Genomic DNA, 27,643 nt, shown 5'->3' on the forward strand with positions numbered 1-27,643 from the left:
AGTTCCGGCTGTGGTGGCCATTTGGGGGGTGAACCAATGGAAGGAAGACTTTTCTGTCTGTCTCTCTCTCACTGTCTATAACTCTACCTGTCAAATAAATTTTTTTAAAAAAGGCATTATCGAGAAAAATAGTTGAGGATCACAAAATTTAACAGAGCTGATACTTTGTAAATTTAGGATTCTTATTCAAATATATGGCTCCATTATTCAGAAAGGAAGGGATTCATAAGCATTTAAATGATGTCTATTTAACACTATGTAAACTGTATATTCAGGTAACTGAATTTTAATATGGGTCATTTGAATGGATTCTAACTTATGGTGAAATTCCAGAAAAACTATTTGCATATGTAGATTCAGTCTATATATCATGTTTTCATTTTTTTAAGGCTTCTCAAAAGCCATCAGATATTATAGTGAGAGCCAACGAAACCTTATCTATTGGACCTGCTTCTATAATTGATGGTTGCTATGGTTTGGATGTGGTTTGTCACCTAAAGGTTCATGGACTGGAAGCTTGGTCCCCAGTGTGGGGGTATTGAAGACTGGTGGGACTTGTAAGAGATGGGGTCTAGTAGGCGATTGGGTCATAACCATCCTACTGAAGGGACTAATGTTAGTCTTGTGGAGTGGGTTAGGTCTCACGGGAATAGACTCATTCCTCAAGAGTAGGATTTTACAAAGCAAGGCCACGCCACAAGTGCTTGGCCTCTTCTGCATCCAGATATTTCCCTTTCAACCTCCCTGACATATTGTGATACAAATCAGGGGGGCCCTCACCTCATAGCCATGCTGGTTGAGCTTTCCAGCCACTAGAATTGTGAGCCAAATAAACTTCTTTTTTTAATAAAGTACCCAGCTTCATTTTGTTATAGCAACACACATTAAAAAAAAAAAAAACTCAGACAATGGTACTTCCTCAGACCAAGTAACAATGGTCTTTGAGGATGTTGCAAAAGGGTTATATTCACAGGGGCTAGTCAGTCAAATGTGAAAAATGCAATTGTATTTGGAATTGTTCGAAATTTTTCTAAGATAGAAAAGATATCTGTTTGCTCGTTTTCATAGCCAATTGGCCTGTTGGCTTGCAAATAATATTTGTAAATCTGTCTGTTTTCTTCTAGGGTCTTTCTTCCCTGATTTCAAGCCCCCGGAAACTGTTTTTAAAATAGTGTTTTGGCTCGGATACCTAAACAGCTGCATCAATCCCATCATATACCCATGCTCCAGTCAAGAGTTCAAAAAGGCCTTTCAGAATGTCTTGAAAATCCAGTGTCTTCGCAGAAAGCAGTCTTCCAAGCATGCCCTGGGCTATACTCTGCATGCCCCCAGCCAGGCCCTGGAAGGGCAGCATAAGGACATGGTGCGCATCCCAGTGGGATCTGGAGAGACCTTCTATAAGATCTCCAAGACGGATGGGGTTTGTGAATGGAAGTTTTTCTCTTCCATGCCCCGTGGATCTGCCAGGATCACTGTGCCCAAAGACCAATCAGCCTGCACTACAGCCCGGGTGAGAAGTAAAAGCTTTTTGCAGGTCTGCTGCTGTGTAGGGCCCTCAACCCCCAACCCCGGAGAGAACCATCAAGTTCCAACTATTAAGATCCACACCATCTCCCTCAGTGAAAATGGGGAGGAAGTCTAGAGGACAGGAAAGGGCAAAGAAAGAGGGAATGATCTTAGTTACCCACCCCTCTTCCTACTCAGAATGCCTGTTCACTTCTCCTGGAAGACAAGATAGGTCTATCAAATGGGGGGACCACCTGGGAAGAGAAGGGGGAGGACTCAACTCATCGGGCATCAGGTAGGGCACGAGGAGCTGCCAGTTCAGAGTGATGCAGAACAGCATTCCCTGCCACTAGTGTACCCTCCGTCATCCTCTGAGCCCACTGTCCACAACTGGCCCTTTCAATGAAAAACACCATGGGAAACAATTTCATACACAATCCAAAGGACTATAAATATAGGATCATGATTTCATCAAGAGTATTTTGAGCATGCACTCTAAGTTTGGAGCTATTTCTTGATGGAAGTGCGGGGATTTTATTTTCAGGCTAAACCTACTTGACAGCCACATTTGACATTTATGGAAAACAGTTCTAGAAAGGAAGAGCTGTAAGATGATGGCTGATATCCAGGTACATGGTCTTTAGAGCAGGTTTTTAAACTCCACCATTTCCAACGTATCCAGTTTCTCAGTTTGGGTGACAGTTGACAGTGGAATATACTTTGGCTGCTCCTTATTCCCAAAAGATGACAAGGAGGGGCACTTATTAGGTCTCAGAATACAATGGTGGCACACTCTCTCCCCTTGAATCTAGAAGGCATGGGATGAACTAGTCAAGGAGAAGATGGCTTTTCCCATAGAAAACATTAGTCTTGAGGGTTATTTTTTTCAAGCACTAAGGACAAAAATCTATTCAGCAATTTTAAGATCAGATGAAGGAGGGCTTCTTCTGTAACATTTAAAAATCAAGAGGTTGAGGTAATGTGGGTGCTGATTTTATGCTAAAATAGATGCTCCTAGATGACTCCACAATCTTTTTGATGTGGCTTGGAGTGGTTCTTCCTGGCAAATTGCTTACTTTCTCCAGAACTCTGTTATGAAAGCCTACAACCTATAATATTTTGGAAGGCAAAATAGTGCTTCCACTTCTTCTCCCCTGCTTCACTTAATGAATGGGGTTCATCTATGGCATGTAGCATGATCCTTATGGTCCAGATATATCCTTCCTGAACTTTGAAAGATACTAATGCTTAGCTTTGTACAGATACTGACTGATCCCCAAAGAACTGTTAAAAACAGGAATTTGCAGACAATTTTTGACTGAACTCCATTGATTCTAGCAAAAGATCTAGTAGTCCATTCACCTCACCTAGCCCCACTTTCTGCAGGGACATGGGAAACATCATCATTTTTGTTGTGTGTTTACCAAATTTTTGGGAAATCTTAATAACTTGGTATTTTACTAATGATGAACATGGTAACTATGTGTAAAAAACTTAAATATGTCTGTCATTGCACAATAAGAATTTAAAATGGGACTTATGTTTGGGGAATATTTTTGACAAGAATCTCTGGTCTAAAACTGCCGACCATTTCCATGTCTTCTTTCCTCTATTTTGGTAATTTCCTTGAAGAATTTCAAAGAAAATTATAGTTGCTATTACATGATCTCCAAAGTAAAGGTCATGAGCCCATCATCTTTTCCTTTTTCCCTTGCAGAAAAATGATCGTTTCCTTAAATCCTTCTACAGGCAAATCTTTTTTCCACGTTGCAATGGAGATTATGGCTGCATGTGAATTTGGGGTTTATGGTTGGTTGTATTTGGACCTAGAACATGAATGCTTCTTCTAGAGAATGTCTTCTAATTGGCTGGATAGAAATTCAGCCTTGCGGTCAATACTTAGATTCTGGCACCCAGCTACTGACTGCAATTTTATACTCTTTTGGTCTCTGCATGTCCAATAACAGCTTTACAAGACATGGGTATTCTATTATAGAGGCAGGCATCTAAAAAGAAGTTGAATGTGCAAGGCTTGCTTCTCTTCTGCCTTAATAGAAAAGATAAGTTTAGTTGTTACAAGAGATTCTTTCAGGAACTGAATGAAAAAAACGCGCTTGACCCAGATCCCCTCTTCAGTGACATGTGTTTCTGTGTTAGAAAAGATCTTTAAACACCTTTATAGACAATTCTAAATTTTAGATATGGGGAAGTTCAGAGCACCTGAAAGCTAGTGTCCATGCCACTTCTAATTAAAATAGACAACTAGAAAATCTTTCAGTCATCAGATAAAAACCATGACAATTGTATCCATGTAAAATCATCCATAAATAATTGTTTGTTATACTGTTCTGCAGCCCTTCTCCTTCCAGGAAGGTAAATTTTTAACATGTTTTTCCTTTCCCATAGCATGATATGGTATATAGACACACTGATTTTACAAGAAGTTGATAATGTCACCCAAAACTTACATGAAATTTCATGAGTTGAGTATGTTTTACTCATCCACAAAAGTCCCCATACATTTAAGCATGCCAAAAACCTTTCTAAAATTGTCACAGTTACACAAATGATTGTCATATTTATACTCACATGTTTACTGCTTTATTAGGAGTTTGAGGAATTTACCCAAAGTAGCAGTGGTTAAAAGGTCTTCTTTAAAAGGAGTCGCTTTGGCATTGTCTCAACATCACAAAAACCAATCTGACACTGTGGGATAGACAATTTGGGTTCGTAATTCAGATTTCATGCATTAGGAGAGATCTCGGAATCTTTATTCAAGAAATTCCCAGGTTTTTGAAAGGGATTTCAGAAAAAAAGTTTACCCATCACTGTTTTCTTCCTTTTGCCTCTATCAAGTCTCATCCAAGACTTCTGTTTGTAACCATGCAGCATGTCTAACACTCTAAAATATTAAGCCTTCAACCCTCCTACCACCTACTTGTACGGGTCCATCCATGGTGCATAACACTTTCTGTTAAATTCTACTGTGTGCCTATCTGCAGGGCATGTCATACCTGTTAACTCTAAATCTTATAACAACTCTATTTCTATTTTAGAGATGAAAATATGAGTTGAAAGAGATTACAGATTTGCCCAAGGCCAAGAAGAAGCCACAATTCAAACCTGGGTGTCCCTAACACAAAACCTACATATTTTCCATAGCACCTTTTCCTCATAAATAGTGGAGAGAAAAGTGCTCCAATTTGGATTCGGTAATGTTTTGTTTCCTCAAGATTTGCCTCCAAATTGAATTTAGTAAATATACTATCACATTTCCAGCCCAGCCAAATCCAAGAGTAGTTCTTCATTGGAAGGGTTGATGTGTACAGTTCTATCAGATCTCATCACTTTCTTAGGGGTTAATGGCCCAGAGTGTTATTAAGGCCTTATAACAATGAATTTTACCAAATTGTGAGAAGATGGGCATTTGACTAAGAACAGCAAACCAGTTGTAGATAAGAAAGACCTTGATTTTTGGTGTGTTGAAATTATTCATTACCAAGCACTGTTAATCTGAACAGGTTTAGGTAGCTTATCCCTTTTAATAGTAAATGAAAATAAATACAACATCCTTCATATCATTCACCTGTATTTCAACTTTTTTTTGAGATGGAAAGAGGGGGAAGGATTATAGGAACTGCACAGAGTGTGTCAAGCATTTGAGTTTCACAGATAACCACCATGAGAAAAGGGTGCAGAATGCTGACCTTCAGCAGACAGAGTCCCAGGAAGTCTTTGAAAATGAGGTTGATAGGCCACTTTACCATTTATGAGCTGACATCCACTTTCTCCTGAATTTCCTTGCACAAAAGAAAGCTGTGTGCCCCAAGCATCTTGGCTTCCCCCCTCTTCAAAGCACACCATCACACAGACCTACTGACCCAGTAGGTTTCATGGCTATGGCCTGAGAGTAAGAGCACTGTAGGAACTATTTGCTTAGGCAGGTAATTGTTCACTGTTTAATCGTAGCTACTTACTCACAGCTTGACAAGCATTCTCAATAGCTTCTGGGGCTGGTTCTGCTCCTATCTTCTTGCCAAAACAGATGCTACCTCTGAATACTTGTTGACTTAATTAAGGAAAGGGCTCTGTTCATCAGACAGAAGGCAAACTCTTCAAGCAAAAGCCAGGGTGACTAAAAAGAAGGCAAAAGTGATAGTTACCCTGATGGTTACTCTGATCTCTTTTTACACTACTAGGACTTTTAACCATGAAACTCTAGTCGTGCCCAGCTGGACCACTGCACCTGCTCTCTGTCTACAAACTGCTGTGGAGCCGGGCTGAGCCGGGCTGCCATGGTGCCACCTACCCTCAAAAGGCAATGGCAGCAGCAGCCTTCTGGCCCTCCAAAGTCTCTGCAAGATGAGTGAGTAGAGATGACCACTGTGGGCTTGGGCCAGCAAAGCAAGTTAGAATTTCAACGAGGACACCAACCCCTTGCCAATGCTGCCATCAGCTTGTTTATGCACCCCAGGCTCCAATGTCAAGGGGGTGGGCTCAGAATGGGCCCTATCTGCTCTATGGAGGAAACTGTGACCTCTTCTTTGCTACTGTAACGTGGATTATTGCCTTTCCCACCTAAAGAGAAGCTTTGGGGGCGGGGGAAGTGAACTGAGGAGAGAAGACACTTACCATAGACATTGCTTGAAGTGGAATGGTTTAGTAATGCTTTTGTGCAACTGATAAGAAACTGCCCTGAACTATTAGACTTATACGTTTCAAAAGACAAAATAATTGTCTTTGTCTTTTGTGGGGCTCAGGAGTTATTAGATTACTTCCCTAACATTCATATCATAGCCACCTTATAAGCTAGAAATGATTATCACTAAACTGAAGAATACATGCTTCATTAGGCAAAAAAAAATCTAAGCAAATTTACACAGTATTTGAAAAAAAAATGTAGGTACTGGTCTATCAAAAAGTCTGAACACTTAGGTACATTCAAATATAAGAGAAAATCCCAACTGAGTTGAGTATTTCTATTCATTTTTGTAGCACTTCATGCTTATCCATGTATTTTTGCCTATCTCAAGTACCTCCTGTCCAACAAGAAGAGAAGCAAAGGATTATTATCTAGCCTTAGGATTTGAAGAATCCTGGAGAGGATGAAACTTAAGGATTTGCTTGAATATCTCCTATCCAGATTCCAAATCTTTTTTCCAGGACACCCCAAATGTCTTCTGGAACCACTTAGACTTTCATATTGCACTCATTTGTCTCTGACTGGTAATTTCAGCTCTATTTGCACTTTCTCTCCTTTCTCTCTGAGCAGCACAGGATTATTGTAATGGCCAAGTTCATGTTTGTCTATGCTTTACTCCTTGGCTAAAAGCAAGCCCATGTAATTCTGTTCTTGTTCTCAAATAGGCAGCCACAGAACCAAGGAAGTAGTCAGGGCAAAAGACTCTTGATTTGCTCCACAGGGTGATACCTAAGACAAAATCAGCAGAGATTGTCACCTTAAGGTCCTCAGGAACCCAAAGTTCCCAAAGGCAGTTGTGGGAACACTCCTTTTCCCAGTGAGCCTGCAAGTCATTGTGTACACACTGAGCAACAGCAGCAGCAAACTACCTCTCCTGCGCCCAGCACTGCACTTGGCACGGAAAACCCAGAGAGGCACAGACAGTCCCCAGCTTATGAACTGGCTGGATTCCAGGTTCATAAGAAGTAGAGAAGTCATGACTGCATTTTTCCAAGAGGCATTATTGTAAATGGGGGAAGGAAAAGATGTTCCTAGAGGAACCAAAAAATAAAAATCTATTTAACATACACCTTCAGTTGACAAACCTTTTCTGTAAATGGCTAGATAGTAAATATTTGGGCCTTGTGGCCTATATGGTATCTGTCATGCATTCTTCTTTGCTGCGACTTTGTTGATGAATAAAGATAATCCTTCAAAATATAGGAGCCATTCTTGGTTAAATACAATAAGCTGTAGGCCAGATTTAGCCATGGGGCATCCTGCATCATCACTAGCTTGCAATACCTACAACAAATAATGCTAAGCTGTGGTTTTGATATTCAACATATAAGCATCTTTATTAAAGTGTATGTCATTGACACAGCTCCACTTCGCTAAATTGTTCTCGTTTGTGTTCCCAATCTGCATGAGTGGCTTGATAAAGTGAAAGTGTATACTCAGGGATGGGGCCTGCTCCACAGGTCACTGTGACTTTATGAGTAGGTATCAGAAGAGAGGTCAGAGCACATATCCGTTCCTCTGTTATGTTCTGTAGGACAGACAGGTCTGCAGAGGTTCAGGTGAGTCCATGGGGTCTTCCATTTCTTCACCTCATAAGCAAAATTCCCTAGAACAGTCAGGCTGACTCTGAGAGTAGCACAGCAAATAGACGGCACTCGACTAGGGCCGACTAACATTCCTCCCAGGCCTTGGCACTCATTGAAAGATAGATTCCCCAGAGACCTCCAAAATTTGGGGTCCATGTTGGCTCCTTGGGGAGGTCTCCTGACCACAGTGCCCTACATCAGACATTTGAGAGCCTGCCTGGGATTCACAATGAGGTACTGAAATGGGCACTCAGTGGGAGGGACATCTTCCAAAAGACAAAAGTAGGATTTTTTCTCCTCCTCCTCTTTCGCCATTGATTCTTTCTTTTCCTAATTTTTCCTTTAACTCTGAAATGGTCTAACTAGAATAGAAATGATATTACTGTGGGGAAACAGATTGGCTCTTGTCCTGGGGATGCCAAAGCCATGTTTCCCCAAGCTAACACTTTTTTTTTTTTTTTTTTTTGGACAGGCAGAGTGGACAGTGAGAGAGAGAGACAGAGAGAAAGGTCTTCCTTTTGCCGTTGGTTCACCCTCCAATGGCCGCCGCAGCCGGCGCGCTGCGGCCGGCGCGCTGCGGCCGGCGCACCGCGCTGATCCGATGGCAGGAGCCAGGAGCCAGGTGCTTCTCCTGGTCTCCCATGGGGTGCAGGGCCCAAGCACCTGGGCCATACTCCACTGCACTCCCGGGCCACAGCAGAGGGCTGGCCTGGAAGAGGGGCAACCGGGACAGAATCCGGCGCCCCGACTGGGACTAGAACCCGGTGTGCCGGCGCAGCAAGGCGGAGGATTAGCCTAGTGAGCCGCGGCGCCAGCCCCGAGCTAACACTTTGTTGGACGGACTTCCTTCCCCTGCTCTCTGCAGTCCTGATAAGCAATGAAGAGGAGGATGGTGTTCTCATCCAGTTTCCAGCACCCAGGACAGGGTGTTCACAATGCAGGGAGCTGCAACTCCATAGCAAGGCTCTGGGGCAGAGCATGGAAATGTAGTGGGTGTAGAACTTACACGGAAGGACCTAGAAATACTGAGGCCATTTAGTAATAACACCACTGCCCGCCGTGAGAACAAAAAGGAAGGCTGACTTGGGTGGCAGCCTCTCTTTGCGTCTCTTCCCCTCGCCCTTGCTTGATCTTACACCTCCTGATTCCTTTCCTGACGCCATCCTTTCTGCCCACATCCCACCCTCTGCTGCTTGCTACCCTACAAGAACTGAGAGATGTTGAGTAGCTACGCTTGCTCCATGTGCAGCTCAGGTGACACGATGAGGCTCCCCTGAGTAACTCCCCCGCCTTCCTGGATCTGGCCCAACTCTCTGAGCTCTGGCCCTCGCAGCCTGCAGTCAGCCCCGGGCAGGTAATGGGGCCAGCAGGGTGAGGCCATTCTCAAGTCCCTGGTCCACAAGGACTTTTACCCTCTGCTCATGTGGCTGCCTTCCTGCTCTTATCCAGTCAGCTCCAAATGGTGGGCACCGACACGGCGCACGGTCACATTTGGGACAAGAGTTGACAGTGAAAGCGATTCCTGTGGTATCTCTGCCACTTCCCGTGCTCTGATTGTTCAGAAATCTTAGTGAGTCCTTCAAAACCACCTCCCCTTCCTTTCCATCTTTGTGGTTTCTTTCCTGTTGCTTCTGCTTCTTGGGGATGCTTTAAGGGTTTCAGGGCCTTGATTAATCCCATAGCATAAACAGGGTTTCATATTAGCATTGAGCAAGGATTCATCTTTCAGGAGGTATGCCCTAGGCAAGACTGTCAACTATGCAGGGGGTGTTCTTTCTTTTCAGGGGCTCTACTCCTTGGCCTTGTCCCCACCAACCCCTCTGCTACTGGACTATGACCTTTCCTCCTCATTCTCTCCTTTGTGCACAGACAAAATGTGTCCATCATTCTTTTCCAAGATCAGAAATTCAAACTCAGACCCTCCTGATCTTCCTAATCCCTCTCCAAGTTCTTATAACAATTGTCCATAAAGTGCATCTGGGGACTAATTACATGCATTATCGTGATACTTCTGTTGCTTTTAGAAATCCGTATCTATTTAAAGTGTACCTTGTCTACACTTTACTTGTTTAGGGTCTGTCTTCTCAGCTACTTGAAAGCTTCCTGGGGCAGGGACAGCTGAGGACTGGGATTCCTCATGAACCAGCAAGGAGAGAGGGGAGTAGAGTGGAGCAGGTGATGGACAAGGGCTAGAAGCTCAGATCCACAATGGCATGGAACTACCAGAGGGACTTCCCAGGGAGACTCAGGTAATAGCTGATGGCCCTGGGGTTTCTGAAAAGGCACAGTCGTATCTAATTAGTGCTACACAGCACAGCACTGGGGAATCCAATGTTGCCGTCTTGAGTCAGGTGGGTGTGTGGTCACCCCTGAGACATCTGTAGCCAGGAGAGCACAGCCCCATCACCGAGGACAGGTGAAACAGAACAATATGTGATCAAGAACCTGCAGAGCCCAATCCCAGGACCTGGACACTGAGGACACAGAGGAACCCTAAGGTCACTCCAGGGCTTCCATCCCAGCCGTAGACTGAGGGTACTTCCGTGTTATCTGCCTGCACAAGGACTGATTGGAAAATTGTACCAAAGAGCCTTTAAATAGCTTCTGAGCAGCTTTCCTCTACGCTGTTTCATAGCCTAAGAAGAGAAGAAAGGAAGCTACACTGATTTGATATGAGGATGTACACAACCACTCCCTGCTAAAGGGCATTTTAATTCAGATCTCCCGAAGACCACCTCCCACCCTAACCGCATAATCTCCCAATGACTACAAAGTGCAGTGCCACTGTCCATGCTGCATGGCCTCAAAGCACCTTGCCCTGTGCACCTTGCTTCTCTTGTGAAATTCTGTCTCATTTATCTTCCATCAGCTCATCCAAGTTCCTTATGAAGCCAAATGTATTGCACTACATCAGGATTGGCTTGAATGGTGGTTCCCTGACAGACATAGAGTGATGTTTTCTCTTCTGCCCTGGTTCTTGCTGAGTAGCAAAGAGCATTTATCCTCATTTGGAGTAACCCAGACAGCTCTGAGTAGTGCCTTCTGCCATGCTTTCTGAGCAACATGATGCTGCTTTTTTTCCTTCTGCCCCTGCCCCTTCCCTGAGGACACGATTGAAAGGGTTTCTGGCTTCACAATATCAATCACAATGGAACATGCTTGTTGTCTAGAGCAATGTGAATGCCCAGCCTCAGTCCAACCTAGAAACTAGAGGGGAGAAATCACATGAGAAGGCAGGACCTACAAAAGTAGTCAGGGATTCCAGGCCAAAAGCCATCTAAAAGCAAATTTGAATGAGTGTAGCAATGGTTTATTGATTTATCTTCTAAAATAAATTATCTTTCTTCCCCACCATGGTCTGCGTTCCTTTTGCTAAACCCAGCCTTATCTTTCATAATGAAAAGATTTCGTCTTGGCAGCTTGGCTAATGCAAGTCCCAGGGGTTGGGAGCCCTGTGGCCCATTCATCAAAAGCTGAACATCAGGATGAGGACTTTGTGCTCCACAGTGCCTGCCCCTCCCCTGCTCCAGTGTCTTACCAGAGGTGACAGAGACTGTAAAGGGCAGAGAAGGAGAGGACATTGATGAATGGACAGGCAAATGAGCAGCTTTGATCTACAGATAAGGATGCCTAAATTAAACCAGATGAGTCAGAAGTCTAATAAAAAGTATGCCTGTGAAATATTTTTAAGAGCAAAACACACAAGTACTATAAACATTTAATAAAAATTTATTGTTCATTTCCTACATTTTTTAAAGAGTGAAACACTCTTAAACACTCTCTTAAAGAGTGAAGCATTTATCAAGGAGTAATTGGATAATGAGGCCCCATGTTTGCTGTCACCTCCATCTCCAGCAGCCTGCTTGACTCCTGCTTTCCTGTGCTGAACATGACAGCAACCCTGATGCCTAAACTTCAAGCGAGGGCTGACTTTCAGCAACACTGCCTCAGCATTGAAAGCCTGAATGACAACAAGCTTTCCCCATCAAATGTGAAGGAAGACAGCTCTTTCCATCTCTTGGTATAACAAGCCACAAGCAGTACACTTTGCAGTATTACCACACTTATTTAACCTGATCTTGCAGGCAATACAATTAGTTTCCTTCCTACCATGCATCCCTATCGAATTGTACAGAGATGAGGATTAACTGGCAAAAAATACTATTTTCAAAGCAACTACCATATACCAAGTCTTTTGCACACTCTGGCATGGTGAAGTGTAAGATTTTACAGTCACATTGCAAAGGAAATAATTTCACAGAGAAGCAATTCAACCACATGGGTATAAGAGGAGATGGGATAAGGTCTGTAGAAAGTTCAGGAAAAAGAGAAAGGCTGGGGAAAGTTGAGCTTACACAAAGCTTATCTTGGAGTTCTCTTGTGCCCACCTCTTGACTTCCTGACCTCTCTGGACCCACATCCTCACCTGTGAAATGGGATGAGCAGATGAAAGGGCATCCACGAAAATGCTGCATGAGCTGATAAAGCATGACATCACATAGGCCCATAATTCGTGCCAGCAGTCTTTCCCCATCTTCACTTCGACTCCAAATTCTAATGAGACTTTAACATATGTTGGGTGCCTCCCACTTTAGGTTTATGTTTCCAGGAGCTGGCCATCACCCACTGAAGACACTAGTTTTTCCTTCGTTAGAAAGGAAGTCACCCAAGCAAGTGCTATACCACAGCTTGGGTGCTGTCATCCTAAACTCGGGTGCTAGGTGCCAAACCCCAACTCTCAGCCACTCCCACTGGGAAGCTTTGTTTTAATTTTTAACACAAGACACACTCTACTCCTTTGAATGTTTCCACCACGTTCCCATAGTCAGCCTAGAGCAAGAATACCCACTGCCTATGTCTGTCGTCTTCCTCACAGTGGCTATTTGGCAATAGGAAGTACTTTGATTTACCATAGTTACTCTAAGAAAGCTACTTCATAAAACACAGTCACTATGTGAAAGGGGAGCATGTATGCTGATACAGCTGAGTCTATGAAGAAGTGAAATCACTTTTGACCACTGAGAGAAGGCACAGGATTTGAAGCAAAGCTTGAGTTTAAAATCTTCCAGGGAAATAGGGCTGAGCAGTGCTTGGCAACTGTCAGAAGTAAATGTTTATAAGACAAAACAGTAAATCCCCAGTCATGGACAGACGCAGTTTTGACTTCAGTGGGAATTGAAATCCATATCCTGGGAGCTCCAGGACATGATCCCAGTTCTAATTTCAGGTCTGCCCATCAGAGTCTAGGCATTTCTGTGGACCCTGTCAGTGGCCACCAGGAACCTTCTGGGCATGCGCCTTGACAGGACAGTCCATCCTACAAAATCAGCTCCCCACGACTCAGCCTGACGCAGGCAGACAGCCATCCTCCAAGGCTGGATCTGGCAGGGGCTGGCCACCTGCTTCCTGCCAAATGGACTTTCATGACTCGGAATCTCAAACTTGCTTTAAACACAGAGGAAAGTTCACTTTCAGGGATGAGGCTCTTGGCACAACTCTGATTCTTATAAACACAGTCTCTTGCTATTTCAGTCTTCTGGGTTTTGAGATACAGCTGCTGAGGGTGGGAAGAGTGAACGGGTTGGTGTTGGCCCAAATTAAAATGAAGAGTTTTCTGTTCTTTCAGTGCTTGGAGAAAGAAAACTAAGAGCATCATCTTGCAGGGAGCAGAATGTGATGGGCCTGGCTAAGGGGAAATAAGTATGGGCCTCCGTGTAAGAAGAACCAGCTCCTTCAAGGTCTGAACTTGTCAAAATGTGTGCATTGGGTTTGGAGTAATAAGTCTCACTCTACACAAGGATGAAACTTCGATCACGTTGATGCATGATGCAAAGTATATTAATTATTATATTATTGATTAAAGGTCAACCTACCTTGTTTCTTAAGGGGAAGTATTCCCTTTGCAAGAAACCAGTTTCCTGTCCACTGCTGCCCTTACCATCACTCAGTGAAGTAGGCACAGCCCACTCACCCTCCCTGCTGCCCTGTCTTTTGAATCCACCTCAGGAGCCAGAGTCTTGCTTGATGTATGGATTTGCTTCTTTATCAAGCATTCATCTAAGACACAAATCTAACGTATTACTGGTGCCACTGCTGAAACAACAATAACTCAAGAAGTGACCTGTGAATTTAAAGATAAAGAAGAAAATAGATCTTGGGACAAAGCCCATTTTTTTTAAGTTGGCCTACTACAGCTGCCCCCCCATTGCATTTTTTTTTATCTTTTATTTAATGAATATAAATTTCCAAAGTACGACCCCATTGCATTTTTAAGAGTTAAACCCTAAATTTGCCTGGTTTCCCTCAAAGTCTAGCACATCCATAGAAGTAGAGGAAACCAAACTGCAGAACAAATCACCTTTTTCCAAAGGATGCTGCCATTGCACCTGCTACTCTCTCAATCATTCATCCATTCTGTAATTTGCTTTGGGGGGGTGGAGAGTAACAATAGTGGAGATGCATCCTTGCCTTCATAGCACCTGTGCTCTGCGGGGGTACAGGCAAGTCAACAAGCCTTGTAATGCACTTATTCACAGGGTGCCATGGGGGCACCAGGACACCCCACACCCAGTCTCAGAATCCGCCTTTTCAAAAATAATAACCTCTATGTGGGAACCTGGAAGATAAAATGGAGTGGGGAACAGAGACAGTTGTTCCAGGAAAGGGATTACTAAATCTGTGCAGAGACAGAGGGACTGGTGAACCTCGGGCATTTGTTGGGGATGACCCCCCTCTACTCTGTCAGGGTGCATGGAAAACCGGACTTGCTGATCATGGCTGCACCACGAGTCCTCAGCCCCCAAGTGCCCACAGGCAGACCACAACTGCTTGGCTTCCCTATTTTTTGTAAGGTTTGGAGGAATTCACAGGAAGAGCCAGGACGTGGTGCGTCCAGGGGCTTTCTCGAAAGAGCTACCATGTTTGGCTTGGCTGGAAATCACAAGGCCTTGGTTTCCCAGTTATCTGATTCTCTTTGTTCTCAAGGCTTAGCACGGGATTACAATGATGGCTAAACATAAGAAAAAAAATCTATTTTTCATTGTGCAAATAAACATTTGTTCAAACACGAGGCAGCTAATCCATAAAAATAACCAAACGCCTTGGATGTCTTAGCAAGCAAATTGTATACAAGGCAATTCAGTGTTACTAAAAACTGAGGAGTTATTTGTAATAAGAAAACACTGTACAGTATGTTTTTAAAGAGAGAGAGGATTTCTCCTCCAAAAACAAAAAAGCAGAAAATAATCAGGTCCCCACCACACCCCAAAGGTGGGTTTCCACCTCATCATGGGAAAGATGTCAGCATACGCTGTATCCGGGCACGTGACAGCCAAGTGTGCCTGGAAGCTTGTCACAAGCCAAACGTAGCAGGAGTGGTGGGAGACACAGAAGCAAACATAAAGGACTTGCAGCTGCCCCCTTGCAATCAAGGAGTAATCAGGAAGAACTCAACTTGGTGGGGCTCAAGAAAGCAATTTGGAGGTACATTTTTGCCTGTGAAGTTAAAACTCTCTTTCAGTAAATAAAGCCGGTGCCATTTAAACATGAACCCCATGACATTTCCTGGCTTGCTGCCGCGTTTCTGCTTGTTTCTGCGTTAGATCTGCTCAAAATACAAACACGGCATTTCCACGTTGCCAGAGAAGTGAGAGCGGGCCGCCTGGCTGACCTCAGTGCTGTGGTTTTCCTTTAGTCTTTACGATCAGTGTGACACGTAAGATCCTGTAAAGTGCGATTTCTAACGCACAGTGCTTGTCCAGCATACCGACCTGCTCCAGGTTTGGGCTTTGGTCTGCTGAGCTGACGATCTCGTTACTTTTCCTTCCATGTTCCAAACAAATTTTCAAAAGAATTCCTGTGAATCATGCTGAGTGTTAGGTAGGTATGCTACAGGGATATTCCCCTCCTACACCAGATTAATATGTTTATGTGTGTGAATGGTTATACTTGAATTATTGGCAGCATTTCGTATGGTTGCATATATATGATGTCTGGGCTGACTACAATGGCTTCAAAGTATTTAATTCCTTTTAAATGAACCCAATATCCTTGGAATGTGCTATTTAAGTGTTTCTGAATTTTCTACACCCCCTTTTTACAGGTCCGTTTGTTTATGCTGTGATGTAGTGAACAATCATGTTAGTTTGATGTTTTTGTTTTTTAGGAAAATGAATGTACATATGACTAAGCAGATGAATAAGTTATTAAAAAATATAGACTTCATGGATCATGCTTAATGGTAAAAAATGAATTTATTTTATTTGTTTAATAAAGTGATTGTTCAAATGATAGCAATTTATTTTGTCCTTATAAATACGAATGCCATATATTTAAGTGTTGTTCAATATCGATGTATCTTCTCTAATAAAACATTTTAAACTTCTTTCTTTAAACACACAATGCCTTAGTTCTTCAGTCTTGATGTGTTGTTAATAATATTTCTGTTGAGAGGGGTGGCGCTGTGGCATAGTAGGCTAAGTCTCTGCCTGAGGCACTGTCATCGCATGCAGGCACCGATTCAAGTCCCAGCTGCCCTTCTTCTGATCCAGGTCTCTGCTTATGGCCTGAGAAAGCAGTGGAAGGTGGCCCAAGTCCTCGGGCCACTGCACCCATGTGGGAGACCTGGAAGACGCTTCTGGTTCCTGGCTTCAGATTGGCCCTGCTCCAACCATTGCAGCCATTTGGGGAGTGAACCAGCGATGGAAGACCGAAGACCTCTCTCTCTCTCTCTCTCTTTCTCTCTGCCTCTCTCTGTAACTCTAGCTCTCAAATAAATAAATAAAATCTGAGAGTGTGAGAGAGAGAGAGAAGGAAAGAAAGAGGAAGGAAGGAAGGAAGGAAGGAAGGAAGGAAGGAAGGAAGGAAGGAAGGAAGGAAGGAAGGAAGGAAGGAAGGAAGGAAAATACGGAGAATTGATGTCATCACCCAAGCTAATAGGGTAGATTAGGGGAAGAGGGCCTTATTCAAGACAGAGCCAAGAAAAGAATACAAATGGATCATCAGGATTGGAGGCAGCTAGCAGATGAAGGTGATAATGGAAGCCAGACACATGAAAATGTTGTATAGGATGAATGCAGATGTAGTAAATGATCCAAGACAATAGGTAAGGGGGGCTAGTGGTTAGAGAAGGTCATGTGCAACAAAGTTCAAAAAAAAGTCCTTTGACAGAGGTTCCTGCCTGAGCATGATCTCAGAACCTGGAAACCCCAGGGCTGCCCCTTCTGCTCCATTCCCTCCCTGCTATTCCTGAATAGTGTGGAGTCCTCGCTGGGAACATGAACTCGAGAGTCAGATTGTCCGGAAGCCCTCACAGTTTCCAAACTTCCTGAGCCACCTGCCGCCTATATGATCTCAAGCTGGCTATTCACTGCCTCTACATATTCATCTCTCCTCAGGAAAGGGAATAATGACATCACTCAGAATTGCTGAGATAATGGAAATGTTTAGGAAAATGCCCGACGTATTTCTAGCACTCAGAAATTACAGGTTGTTCTTTTTGTCGTTAATCTTGCTGCTTTTATTATGTCTCTCATTTTGGCTGCCCACAAAGATAAGCCTCTGCTTCCTGGTGAGGAGGGATCATTTTCTACCCCAAGTCCTTAGCATCTAAGTCTAAGTGCCACATCTCTTGGGCTGATTCGAGTTTCGACAAATGAAGTCATGTCCTACGGATGCCCTGTTAGTCACCATCCGGACTCAGTTGCATGACCTTGGGCTCGCTCCCCAGAGCCCTGTGCATGGTGGGAAGTGGAGGGCAAATGCATGGTGGGAGAACATCCTAAAGTACAACAAAAGTTTGCAACTTTTCAGACTTTGATTTTGCAGAACTCGGAACTGGCGCGACTGGTTCATAGATTTATGTCACTGTATTATCCTGATGACTTCTCTCTCTCTCTTTTTTTTTTTAACAGGCAGCGTGGACAGTGAGAGAGAGAGAGACAGAGAGAAAGGTCTTCCTTTGCCGTTGGTTCACCCTCCAATGGCCGCCGTGGCCCGCGCGCTGCAGCCAGCGCACTGCGCTGATCCAAAGGCAGGACCCAGGTGCTTCTCCTGGTCTCCCATGGGGTGCAGGGCCCAAGCACTTGGGCCATCCTTCACTGCCTTCCTGGGCCACAGCAGAGAGCTGGCCTGGAAGAGGGGCAACCGGGACAGAATCCGGTGCCCCGACCGGGACTAGAACCCGGTGTGCCGGCGCCGCTAGGCGGAGCATTAGCCTAGTGAGCCTCGGCGCCGGCGACTTCTCTTTTTAATTCATCTTTTACCCTAGGATACAGACTATGGGAAAGAGATAAAGTGGGGAATAGGTAATTTTGCCACTCTTCAGTATCTATGAAGGTAGAAGGATAGTTTGAAACAGTGTATTAGCCCATTTTTCCATTGTTACAACAAAATACCTGAAGCTGGGTGCCTGTAAAGAAAGGAGGCTTAGTAAGATCATAGTTTTGGAGGTTGAGAGTCTAAACAGAATAGCCCCTGCCTTTGCAAGGGCCTCATGGTGCAGGGCATGGTGAGGACGACGCATGTGAGAAGGAGAGATCATACAGCTGAGCCAGGAAGCCAGAGAGTTGGGGGGTGGGGGAGTCTTCCTCTCGGGGTCCCATGAGAACTGCCTTAACCCTTTCTGGGGGCAGCACCCTCAATGAACTGACCAACTCCCAAAAGGCTCCACTTTTTTTTAAAGTCCCACTGCATAGAAGAAGGCATTTGGCACAGCAGTTAAGATGATGCTTGGGACACCTGCATTCCATATTAGAGAGCCCAGGGTCGAGCCCCAGCTCTGCTGCTGCTTCCTGTTTCCGGCTAATGTGAACCTTGGGAGGCAGCAGTGATGGCTCAAGTACTTGGGTCCCTGCCACCCATGTTAGAGACTTGGGTTGAGCTACTGGCACCTGGCTTTGGCCTGCCCTTGGCCTGGCTATTACTGTCATGTGGAGAGTGAACGAGCAGGTGGGAGATCTCTCTGTGCCTTTCAAATAAATAAAATAATTAAATCAACAATGTAATGGCGATGTTAAACATTCCACCACCTCTCAACATGGTCACGTGGAGGACCTGGTTTCCAACACATGAGCCTCTAGGGGACAAACCGCACTGGCATAGGGAACAAACTACACTGAAATCACAGCAGGTGACAATAGTGACTCAGGGCCGTACCTACTGCCTGTTCTTTTATGTTAGCTAGCATTTACTATGTACAACTCTGCAGTTACTGGGTCAAACTCATCACCACACTTATCCCCCACAACAGTCTACAAGGAAGTGCCAGCCATCAATTAGGGTGCATTAGGCCGCAAGGAACAGAAGAGCAAAATGAAAGTGGTTCATATGATATAAAACTTTTTAATACTATCATCAATACTTTGGCATGAAAACACGCATCTTTGGCAAAATATTCTCTAATCCAACCAACTGGGTTTGAATCTTATCCGGCAAAATGTCAATAATGTTTGTCAACCAGCCTTCTGGGGAAAGGACAAAATGACCTCATAGTTTACAGTCTGTGTCAATTCTTGTGGTGTACATTCTTCCCCAGTGGCCAATTTCAATCTGCCAGTATTATGATGTTGAATGTGGCGTGGAAAGGAGCTAGTAGGAGCCAACAGCACACTACTGTTCCTAATATGTGTCATTTCCTCATCTGTAAAATGGGATAGTAGTAGTTTCCTTATTGGATTGGCATGTGTAAAAGATTATATTTATTGCACAGTAAACATTCAATGAACAATAGCTATGACTGCGCTGGTTGCTGCTACTGCTAATACAACACCGATTCACATAAGCACAAAGAGCAACCTGCTTCAGAACAGAAAATTTTTCATCCATGCTCGCTTCCTGACAACGCGACTTACAACCCTTCATCAGATGGTATAGAGCACTACCACCCACATGGAATGCACTGGTCTGTTTCAGTCTCCAAAGTTTTTGATTGAGTAACTCTCTGGCCTTTACATTTCTCTTCTAACCAAAGTATTTAATGACTCTGTGAACCTAACAGTCTTAGTGCCAAATCATTCTGCCAGCCAACTGTTAGGATCATTCCTATTTACAGATTCGAGTACAAACAGCCTCTAACAGAATTGGTGAAAAATAATTATTCCCTTGTGTAGGTGGAGGGAAAAAAAACCACCGTACCATATTCACTCCTCACTCGTTATTATGCTCTGATCCACACGCTCATTTCAAAAATAGAATAAGCACAATGGCACGTTCATACACGCAGAGAGTGAACTGAACAAGCAAAAGCTTAAGGTTGGGATGGGAGAAGCTCTGAGCTCCTGAAAGCCACCACCTTGCCCCCAGCTCTCTTCTGCAAGAACTATAGGTGGATGGAAAAGAGACAAGTTTCATTCATGCTCCAGGGTTCTGTGTTCTCCAGTTCAGAGAGTCTCTGCTGGGCTGTTTTGGATCCCTCAGGGGTCTCTACCTGCCCAGGTTGAAAGGAAGCCATAGACTGGCTGTTTGTGTCCCTCCGAAATTCAGATGTTGACACCTAATCCCCACTGTAACAGTATTTGGCTATGGAGCTACAGGAGATGATTCGGTCATGAGAGCAAAGCCCTCGTGAATGGAATTTGTGCCTTTATAAGAGTGGCCCGGAGGGCTACTGTGCCTTTTCTGCCACGACAGGGCACAGCAAAAAGATGGAGCACACACTGTGGCACAGCAGGTTAAGCCACCAGCCCATTTCAGAGTTCCTGGGATCAAGCTCCGCCTCTGCTGCCAAGCTAACCTCCTGCTAATGCACAGTCCTTGGGTCCCTGCAACCTATGTGGGAGACCCAGATGGAGTGTTCTTGCCTTCTGGCTTCAACCTGGCCTGGTTCGTCTGGGGAGGGAACCAGCAAATAGAAAATCGTTCTCTCTTTCTTTCTCTCTCTCTAAAAAAAGGGGGGAAAGAAAGAAAGAAAGAAAGAAAGAAAGAAAGAAAGAAAGAAAGAAAGAAAGAAAGAAAGAAAGAAAGAAAGAAAGAAAGAAAGAAAGAAAGAAAGAAAGAAAGAAAGAAAGAAAGAAAGAAAGAAAAAAGAAAGAAAGAAAGAAAGAGGGAGAGAAAGGGAGGGAGGGAGGGAGAGAGGGAGAGAGGGAGGGGGAGAGGGAGACAGGGAGGGAGGGAGAGAGGGAGAGAGGGAGAGAGGGAGGGAGGGAGGGAGGGAGGGAGAGAGGGAGGGAGGGAGGAAGGGAAGGAGGAACTTTTTTTAAACAAGATCCTTGCCTCTGAACCAGGAAATAATCCCTCAGAAGGCACCAAATCTTGCTTTTGGACTTCCCAATCTCAAGAACTATGAGAAATAAATGCCTGTTGTATTAAAGCCACTCAGCTAATAGTATTTTGCTGTAGCAGCCAGCATGGACTAAGACAAGGACAAACTCCACCGTCCACATCCAGCCAGCCAGCCCCATGTGCAAGACTGTGTCAGGTAAGCTGAAGGCGAGAGTACAAGCGGGGCCATACCTACTTGGGAAGTGAGGCCCCGATCACACTGTAACGGAGACGGGGAAGGAATGAGGAGGAGTGTAATCATGCCTGCTCAGAACACATCCACACTGTCCAAGAAGAGCCAGCCGGATGGTACAGTCCTCCTTGATGGTACAGTCCTCCTTGCTCTGGGTGGGGGCTGGGGGCACTCCCAACGGCAAAGCACAGCAGGGAGAGCGGGACAGAAGTCTCCTCCCCTCCATGAGCAAAAGCACAAGGAGAGCAGCGTTCTTCTCACCCTCCCATAGAAGTGCCACGTGTGGGCACAAACTGAGAAGTAACAGTCCTACCAGCGGCCAGGCCTGCTCCCTAGAGGTAACCACCGTTGCTTTTCCTTGTGAATTCATTCTTTCAACACATATTTGAACATCTGTTAGAAACTAAGTACCATCCTGGGACACACAGGAAAGAAAAAAGGTTTGCTCAGGGAAACTTTCTTGAGCCACCAGAAACGCTCCGTGCGATGCAAATATTTGGAGCTCTTCAACATCTTTATAAAAATGGAATGAACCAGACATTCCAATTGATCAAATCAGATGTATTTTATAGATCAGTGATCAAGCAGTTGGTCAGTCCCTGATTATATTAGATCCCTGAGTTTTTGCCTAACAAGCTAGAAGTGAAGTCCAGTCTCTTGCCCTTTGCAAGTCATAGTTTGATATTATGAATCCTACAGAATGATTTCAAAGTTTATTTTAGAGTTTCTAGCATTTTTAAGGGCCATAAACTTATTTCAACAGTATTGCCACTCACTGCCTAAAATATTTTTGGAACTCATTTGAGATTGCCTTTAGAGTCAATTTATGTATGGTACCACCCCTCCCCCCCAAACTCCCTTATTTGCTTATTACCACAAATAGTAATGGTGCTTCTGAAATGCGGACGGTGTGCCTTGTCAGCCGAAGGGAAGGCTGCCGAGTCCCTGCCGTTTACTCCGCGGGTGACTGGTGCCATTACATTGGCCAGATAACTCTGTCATCCCATTGGCCAAACACAGGCCAGGAAGGTCAAATTACTATAAAAAGACATTCTGAATAAATGCAGAAGGAAAAAATTAGGCCAATGGTTTTCAAACATTTTTTAACAGTGCAATCCTTTCTTTGGATAAAATCTTACTCAGAAGCCCAATATGTAAAACAAAGAGAAGCAGACCAGTTCTAGAATGATGTGGGGAGTGAGGTAAAATCCCAACCACTTAGACATCACACACGCACACACCCACACACACACACACACACACGCCCTCTCCCTGGTGACTCCATAGGACCCCCTGGAGCGTGGCTTAATCACCTCTGACTACACTTTCTCTGGGACAGTAGTTATCCTGTCTTGGCCCATAGCAGTCAGTCAATGTTCCCAACATGAGGGACAGAATCAGGTAGTCAATGACTATTGGCGTTGGGGGTGGTGTCTTTGGGAGCTCAGTTTGGAAAGAAGCAAAGCGGCCACTAACTCAAGATCATCAGCCAAACAGTGGTTCCTATCAGCGGGAAGGGCTTCCTGAAGGTGTAAATGCAGAGCAAGCTGGGAGACTGCTGAAAGAGATTGAGGGGTATACTACAGCTCTTTGATCAACAATGTGAATGAGGGGCCTGCGCTGTGTGGAGCAGGTAAAGCCACCGCCCACAGTGCTGGCATCCCTTATGGGTGCTGGTTCGAGACCCAGCTGCCCCACTTCCAATCCATCTCCCTGTTATGGCCTGGGAAAGCAGTGGAAGATGGCCCAAGTCCTTGGGCCCTGCACCCACGTGGGAAGACCCAGAGGAAGCTCCTGGCTCCTGGCTTCAGATCAGCACAGCTCCAGCCATTGTGGCCAAGTGGAGAGTAAACCAGCAGGTGGAAGACCTCTCTCTCTGTCTGCCTCTTCTTGTCTCTGTGTATAACTCTGACTTTCAAATAAATAAATAAATCTTTAAAAAAAATTATAATGTGAATGAGTAGAAGGTAACCCACAGCCTGGGGAAACAGGGGGATGATAACAGATGACAGAAAAGGAAATAAATACTCGATTTCCATCTTTCTGCAGAGAATAATCTGCTTAAAAACTAGGAAAGTAACACACTAGGCAGGTATTCACGGGGACTACTGCCGAGGCAGGTGGGGTAGCCAGCAGTGTCCTGGCCCAGGAGCCATGGTGCAGGGGAGCAGAGGGGGAGCAGGACCCTGGAATGAGTCTCTGAGGACCCCAGGATCCACCAGCCTCCTTTCCTGAGCAAGTTCTGAATCAATTAGTGAACACACAGTTAGTTAAACATGTATTTATGGCTTACCAGAGGCAGGCATTGTTCTAATGTCTTACACAAACTAATTCCACTAATGCTCCCAGTGGAACTATAAAATAGAGTTTGCGAAATTTACAAATCAGGAAGTCACAGAGCTGGGATTTGAATTCAAGTCACTTGGACCCCAGAGGCCAATTTCTCCATCAAAATGCCGCAATGTCTCCCCAAATCAAAGTCCCAATAAGTGAGCTTCTTGGGGGACTGCCCTGGAAGCAGGGGGTCTGGGGAGGGCAGGGAAGCATCCACTCACAGGTGGCACAGCCTGAAACAAGGAAGGCAGCTCCGCCTGCCAGTTGGTTTTTACCAATGCGCCAGTCAGAGTCAGCTACTCCTTCCTGGCATGGATGGAAGAGAACAGGAGGAGGGGAGAAGATGCGGGCCCTCTTAACACAAACCTCACAAAGATGGGAGCCCAGAGAAGCCAGGGCAGCACTGAGACCCAAGGTTGGGTAAGAAGGAAACTTCAGGACAGTACAAAAAGCCAGCAGGAAAAGCCTAGTGGAGGAGCTGAAGATAAAAGAAGCTCAGGGACAGAGCCAAGGGCGCGGCAGAGAGGAAGCGACCAGGACATTCAACATGGGCTTCCCACACCTCTCTGCGGCAGGCCCTTTACAGGCACCTGCTGGCTTACACCTCACAGCAGGCTTCTGCTTTGTGTGCTAGGCTCCCTCACAGACGAGGAAACCGAGGCACAGCGCCCTGAAGCTCCAGCTCACAGTCCAACGCCAGCCTCGTGTTTCTTCTCTCCCTCTAATAACCTCACTTCTCGGCCATGGAGAAAGAAACTGGCTGCAACAACAGAATATTCCAATGCTGCCCTAAATGAGCGCACAGCTTTTAAAATTCCCCACTGTGTATAATAAAACTTGTCATAAACTGTTCAACACAGTTGCTCTCCAAAAGCACATTCACTACCCACAGTCGACAATACCGTGCATCCAGAAATCGGGGCATATGGTTTTAAAAACAAGACAGGATATTTAGACATGAGGCATCCCTGGACATACGGTTCCCATCACTCTGCCAGTCCCCAGTTCCCAAAGCAAACATCATGAGTTTAACACTCTCCTGTGCTCAGCCATATTAACTAGACCAGAAACTAATTTCATAATGCCGCCAATGAATGCCAAAGCGATTTCCCGACTTTCTGATGAGGAAGCCAAAGAGAGACCCAGCCCCAGTAAAACGCAGACTCTGGGAGAGAAGAATTGAGAGTTACTGCTGCTCCTGCGGTGACTCCAGCCTTAGGGCTGGGAGGTTCTTTCAGGGTTGAAATTCTCCAGATGATAAATATTGCTCCCAGAAAATGCTCCTCCTGGAATGCATCACACCAGCACTCGTTTTAATTACTTGCAAAATGAGCACCAGAGTTAATGCCCTTGCTCCCAGTTAGCAGGTGGTTGAAGAGATGCTGATTTAATCACGGTTCCTGCCCGCGTGGACAGCGGGAGGGGTCCTGTCACATTATGATAAATATGTAGTAAGAGAGGAAAGGAAATTTCCTCTGCAGGTTCACACTCTCTGGACAGTCAGAAATGTTGAGATGTGAGAAGAATTCACATGCATATTGAGAAGAGACATTTTCACGCACTCACAGTGTGCTTGTGGCTGCAAATCCAGAGCCCAGAGTACTAGGATCCTACAAGGATGATGGGCCTCCTGTGCCAGGCACAAAGGTCCTGTACACCACGCTGGACTGCAATCACCTGAGAAATACTCAACACAAAATGAAGAAAAATCACCCCGACGGACAAGCATCATGTTCTGGCTTGCTCAGAATTAAAAGCTGCCCCTGAGCCTGGGCAAGAGGTGGCCCTGCAAAGGACCTTGACTTGGGTATGATAAGAAATCTGTAGATAAAATACTTCCAGCCTCATAGACCATGTCCCAGGTACTCCAGACCTAAAATGCCATGTCCAGATGGCCCTGAGACTGCCTCCAGAGCCTGCCCAGACCCCTTCCCCAATTCAACCACTTCAGTCCAACCAATAGAAGGAAGGAGTTGTTTCTAGGACTTTAGCAGAGCCTAGACCTACAGCTCAGGGAGTCTGGACACAGGTACACAACAGAGCAGGAAGTGGGAAGGGGCAAAGGAGCTGCAGACCAGGGGTCAGCTCTCTAGCACATGGTCAATAATTTATACCTCCATTTCAGGCCCTTCTGAAGGCACCCTGGGCAAGGTACACCTTGAAGAACACACAGTTGAGTCTCCTAATTCATGATATCATGTTCCATGAAGCCAGTACAAACACTGAAGTGGTAGCTAAGGAAACGCTGCTCCTAGAGGAAACACAGGATTAGGTTCCTGCAAACTTCTGATCATAGTGACTTTGTGTCAACTGGTAAATACATGGATGGTGTAGCCTATTTTGCATTGCTATGAAAATACCACAGACTGGCTAGTTTATAAAGAAAAATTTATCTCTCGCAATTCTGGAGTTTGCAAAGTCCAGTGTTAAGGTGTCAGCAACTGGCAATGGTATTCTTGCTGTGTTATCCCATGTGAGAAGGTGGGAGGGTGAGAAAAGAGGGAGCGAGAGAGACACAGAGAGACACAGAGAGAGAGGGAGAGAGGCAGAACTCATCCTTTGTAAGGGCACCACTCCCAAGATAATGAACCCACTCTTGTGATAGTGGCATTAATCCATTCAAGAGGACAGAAAATCTTACGATCAAATCACCTCTTAGAAATCTCACCTGTCAACACTGTTGCATCAAGGATTAAGCTCTGATCACATGAACTCTGGGGGACACAACCAAACCATAGCAATAGCTTTACATTGTGTGAAGGCAGCTCGTTTAATTTATGTGTTTGATTCATTCACATCAAACCAGCAGCATGATCACTCCTATACGATCAAAGTATGTCTAACACACGTATGGATGTAAGTATATCTAACACACGTATTTTCTCGCTGAGGTACGTCCCAGCCTCCCTGCATGTAGAAACAATGGATAACACTTCAGCATGACAAGTAGGGGAAGTAGGGGTTATTTTAAATAGTAAAATCCTCAAAAAAAGCATAAGATAAAAAAAAAAGTGGTTCTAAATAGATCATCAAACAGAATCTTGTTTATGGTGGAAAGCTGAAACAAGAAGGCAGAGCAAGAAGGCAGAGAGAATGTGTGTGGCAGGTGACTCAATGTTTTGCAGCTCTGTGCTGTCCCTGCATGATGTGAAAGCACCATGAGTGTTGATCTGGGGAGTGGACAAGTACGTTCTAGTGAGGAGACAAATTTGCAAATAAACAACCTACACGTAATGAGGATGGCTGAGTTTGATCTGAGATGATAGCACACAGGCCTCCACTGACACCCTTGCTCTGCCTAAGAAATGTTAGAGGTGGCCTGTGGACAGGAAGTAGATTCTTCCATGCATGTGTTTTAACGAGTGCCTGGCCAGGGGAAGAGCATCAGTCTGCTAAAAGAACTTCATAATGGTGTGCCTACAAAGATGGCATCAGAGAGGGTTAGCGTCTCAGGACTCTTGGGTATGAAGGAGCAGAGTGGAGTCCCATTGCCAGTGAGCTGTGGGGGTATAGATAAACCCAGTCTTAGACAAGCCAATGGCCATGTTGGTAACCACTAGTGTACTTGCAAATATCAAGAGAGCCATCCTCATCTCCCTTGAAGGCTCCATGGTCTCAATATCATATGACTCTCTCTCTCCCTCCCTCCCTCTCTCTCTCTCTCTCTCTATCCAATTTAAAAGAAAAAGTAACTTGATGTTAACCAAGTATTTTTCTATTGTTCTCTCTCCACTGTCCTTGCCTTACAAAAAAATGAACTTTGAAATGACCAGTCCACTGTTGGTTCTTTGTTTCTGATTTCTGCAGCCATTTTCTCACTATAAAACCAACTACTTCTGTTCATCCCATGGGAACATTTGTTCCACTTCACAGAATGGAGTGCTCCCAGATTCCAAAGTTACAAATAAAACCAATTAGGATCTTTAAATTTGTTGCGATTTCGTCCTTTGACAGAAAGGATGCGTACCAAGGAGCCTCCGTGTGACACAGGCCCTCGGCCACACTATTCCTGGTCAGCATCTTCCCTCAGCTGCTGTCCCGACGCTGTGACGCTCTCTAGGTCCC

The 27,643-nt window shown here is 44.8% G+C and overlaps 1 protein-coding gene across 10 annotated transcripts in view; it reads left to right on the top strand.

The window, feature by feature from the left end:
• The window catches only part of ADRA1A (adrenoceptor alpha 1A), a 126,770-nt gene extending 105,998 nt beyond the window's left edge, over positions 1-20,772 (top strand). For 3 of the 10 annotated variants that reach the window (XM_051828657.2, XM_051828658.2, XM_070067896.1), the window contains exon 3: positions 1,125-16,191. In XM_051828657.2, the coding sequence (XP_051684617.1) occupies positions 1,125-1,642 (518 nt within the window). In that variant the 3' untranslated portion in view covers positions 1,643-16,191. Of the gene's footprint in view, positions 1-1,124; positions 16,192-17,705 lie in introns of those variants that run through there. The other 7 variants (XR_011386164.1, XR_011386163.1, XR_007912541.2 and 4 more) reach the window with 7 other exon arrangements.
• Positions 20,773-27,643: the final 6,871 nt, after the last annotated feature.

This window comes from Oryctolagus cuniculus, chromosome 2 (assembly GCF_964237555.1).
Source record: "Oryctolagus cuniculus chromosome 2, mOryCun1.1, whole genome shotgun sequence".
Classification (NCBI taxonomy): Eukaryota; Metazoa; Chordata; class Mammalia; order Lagomorpha; family Leporidae; genus Oryctolagus; species Oryctolagus cuniculus.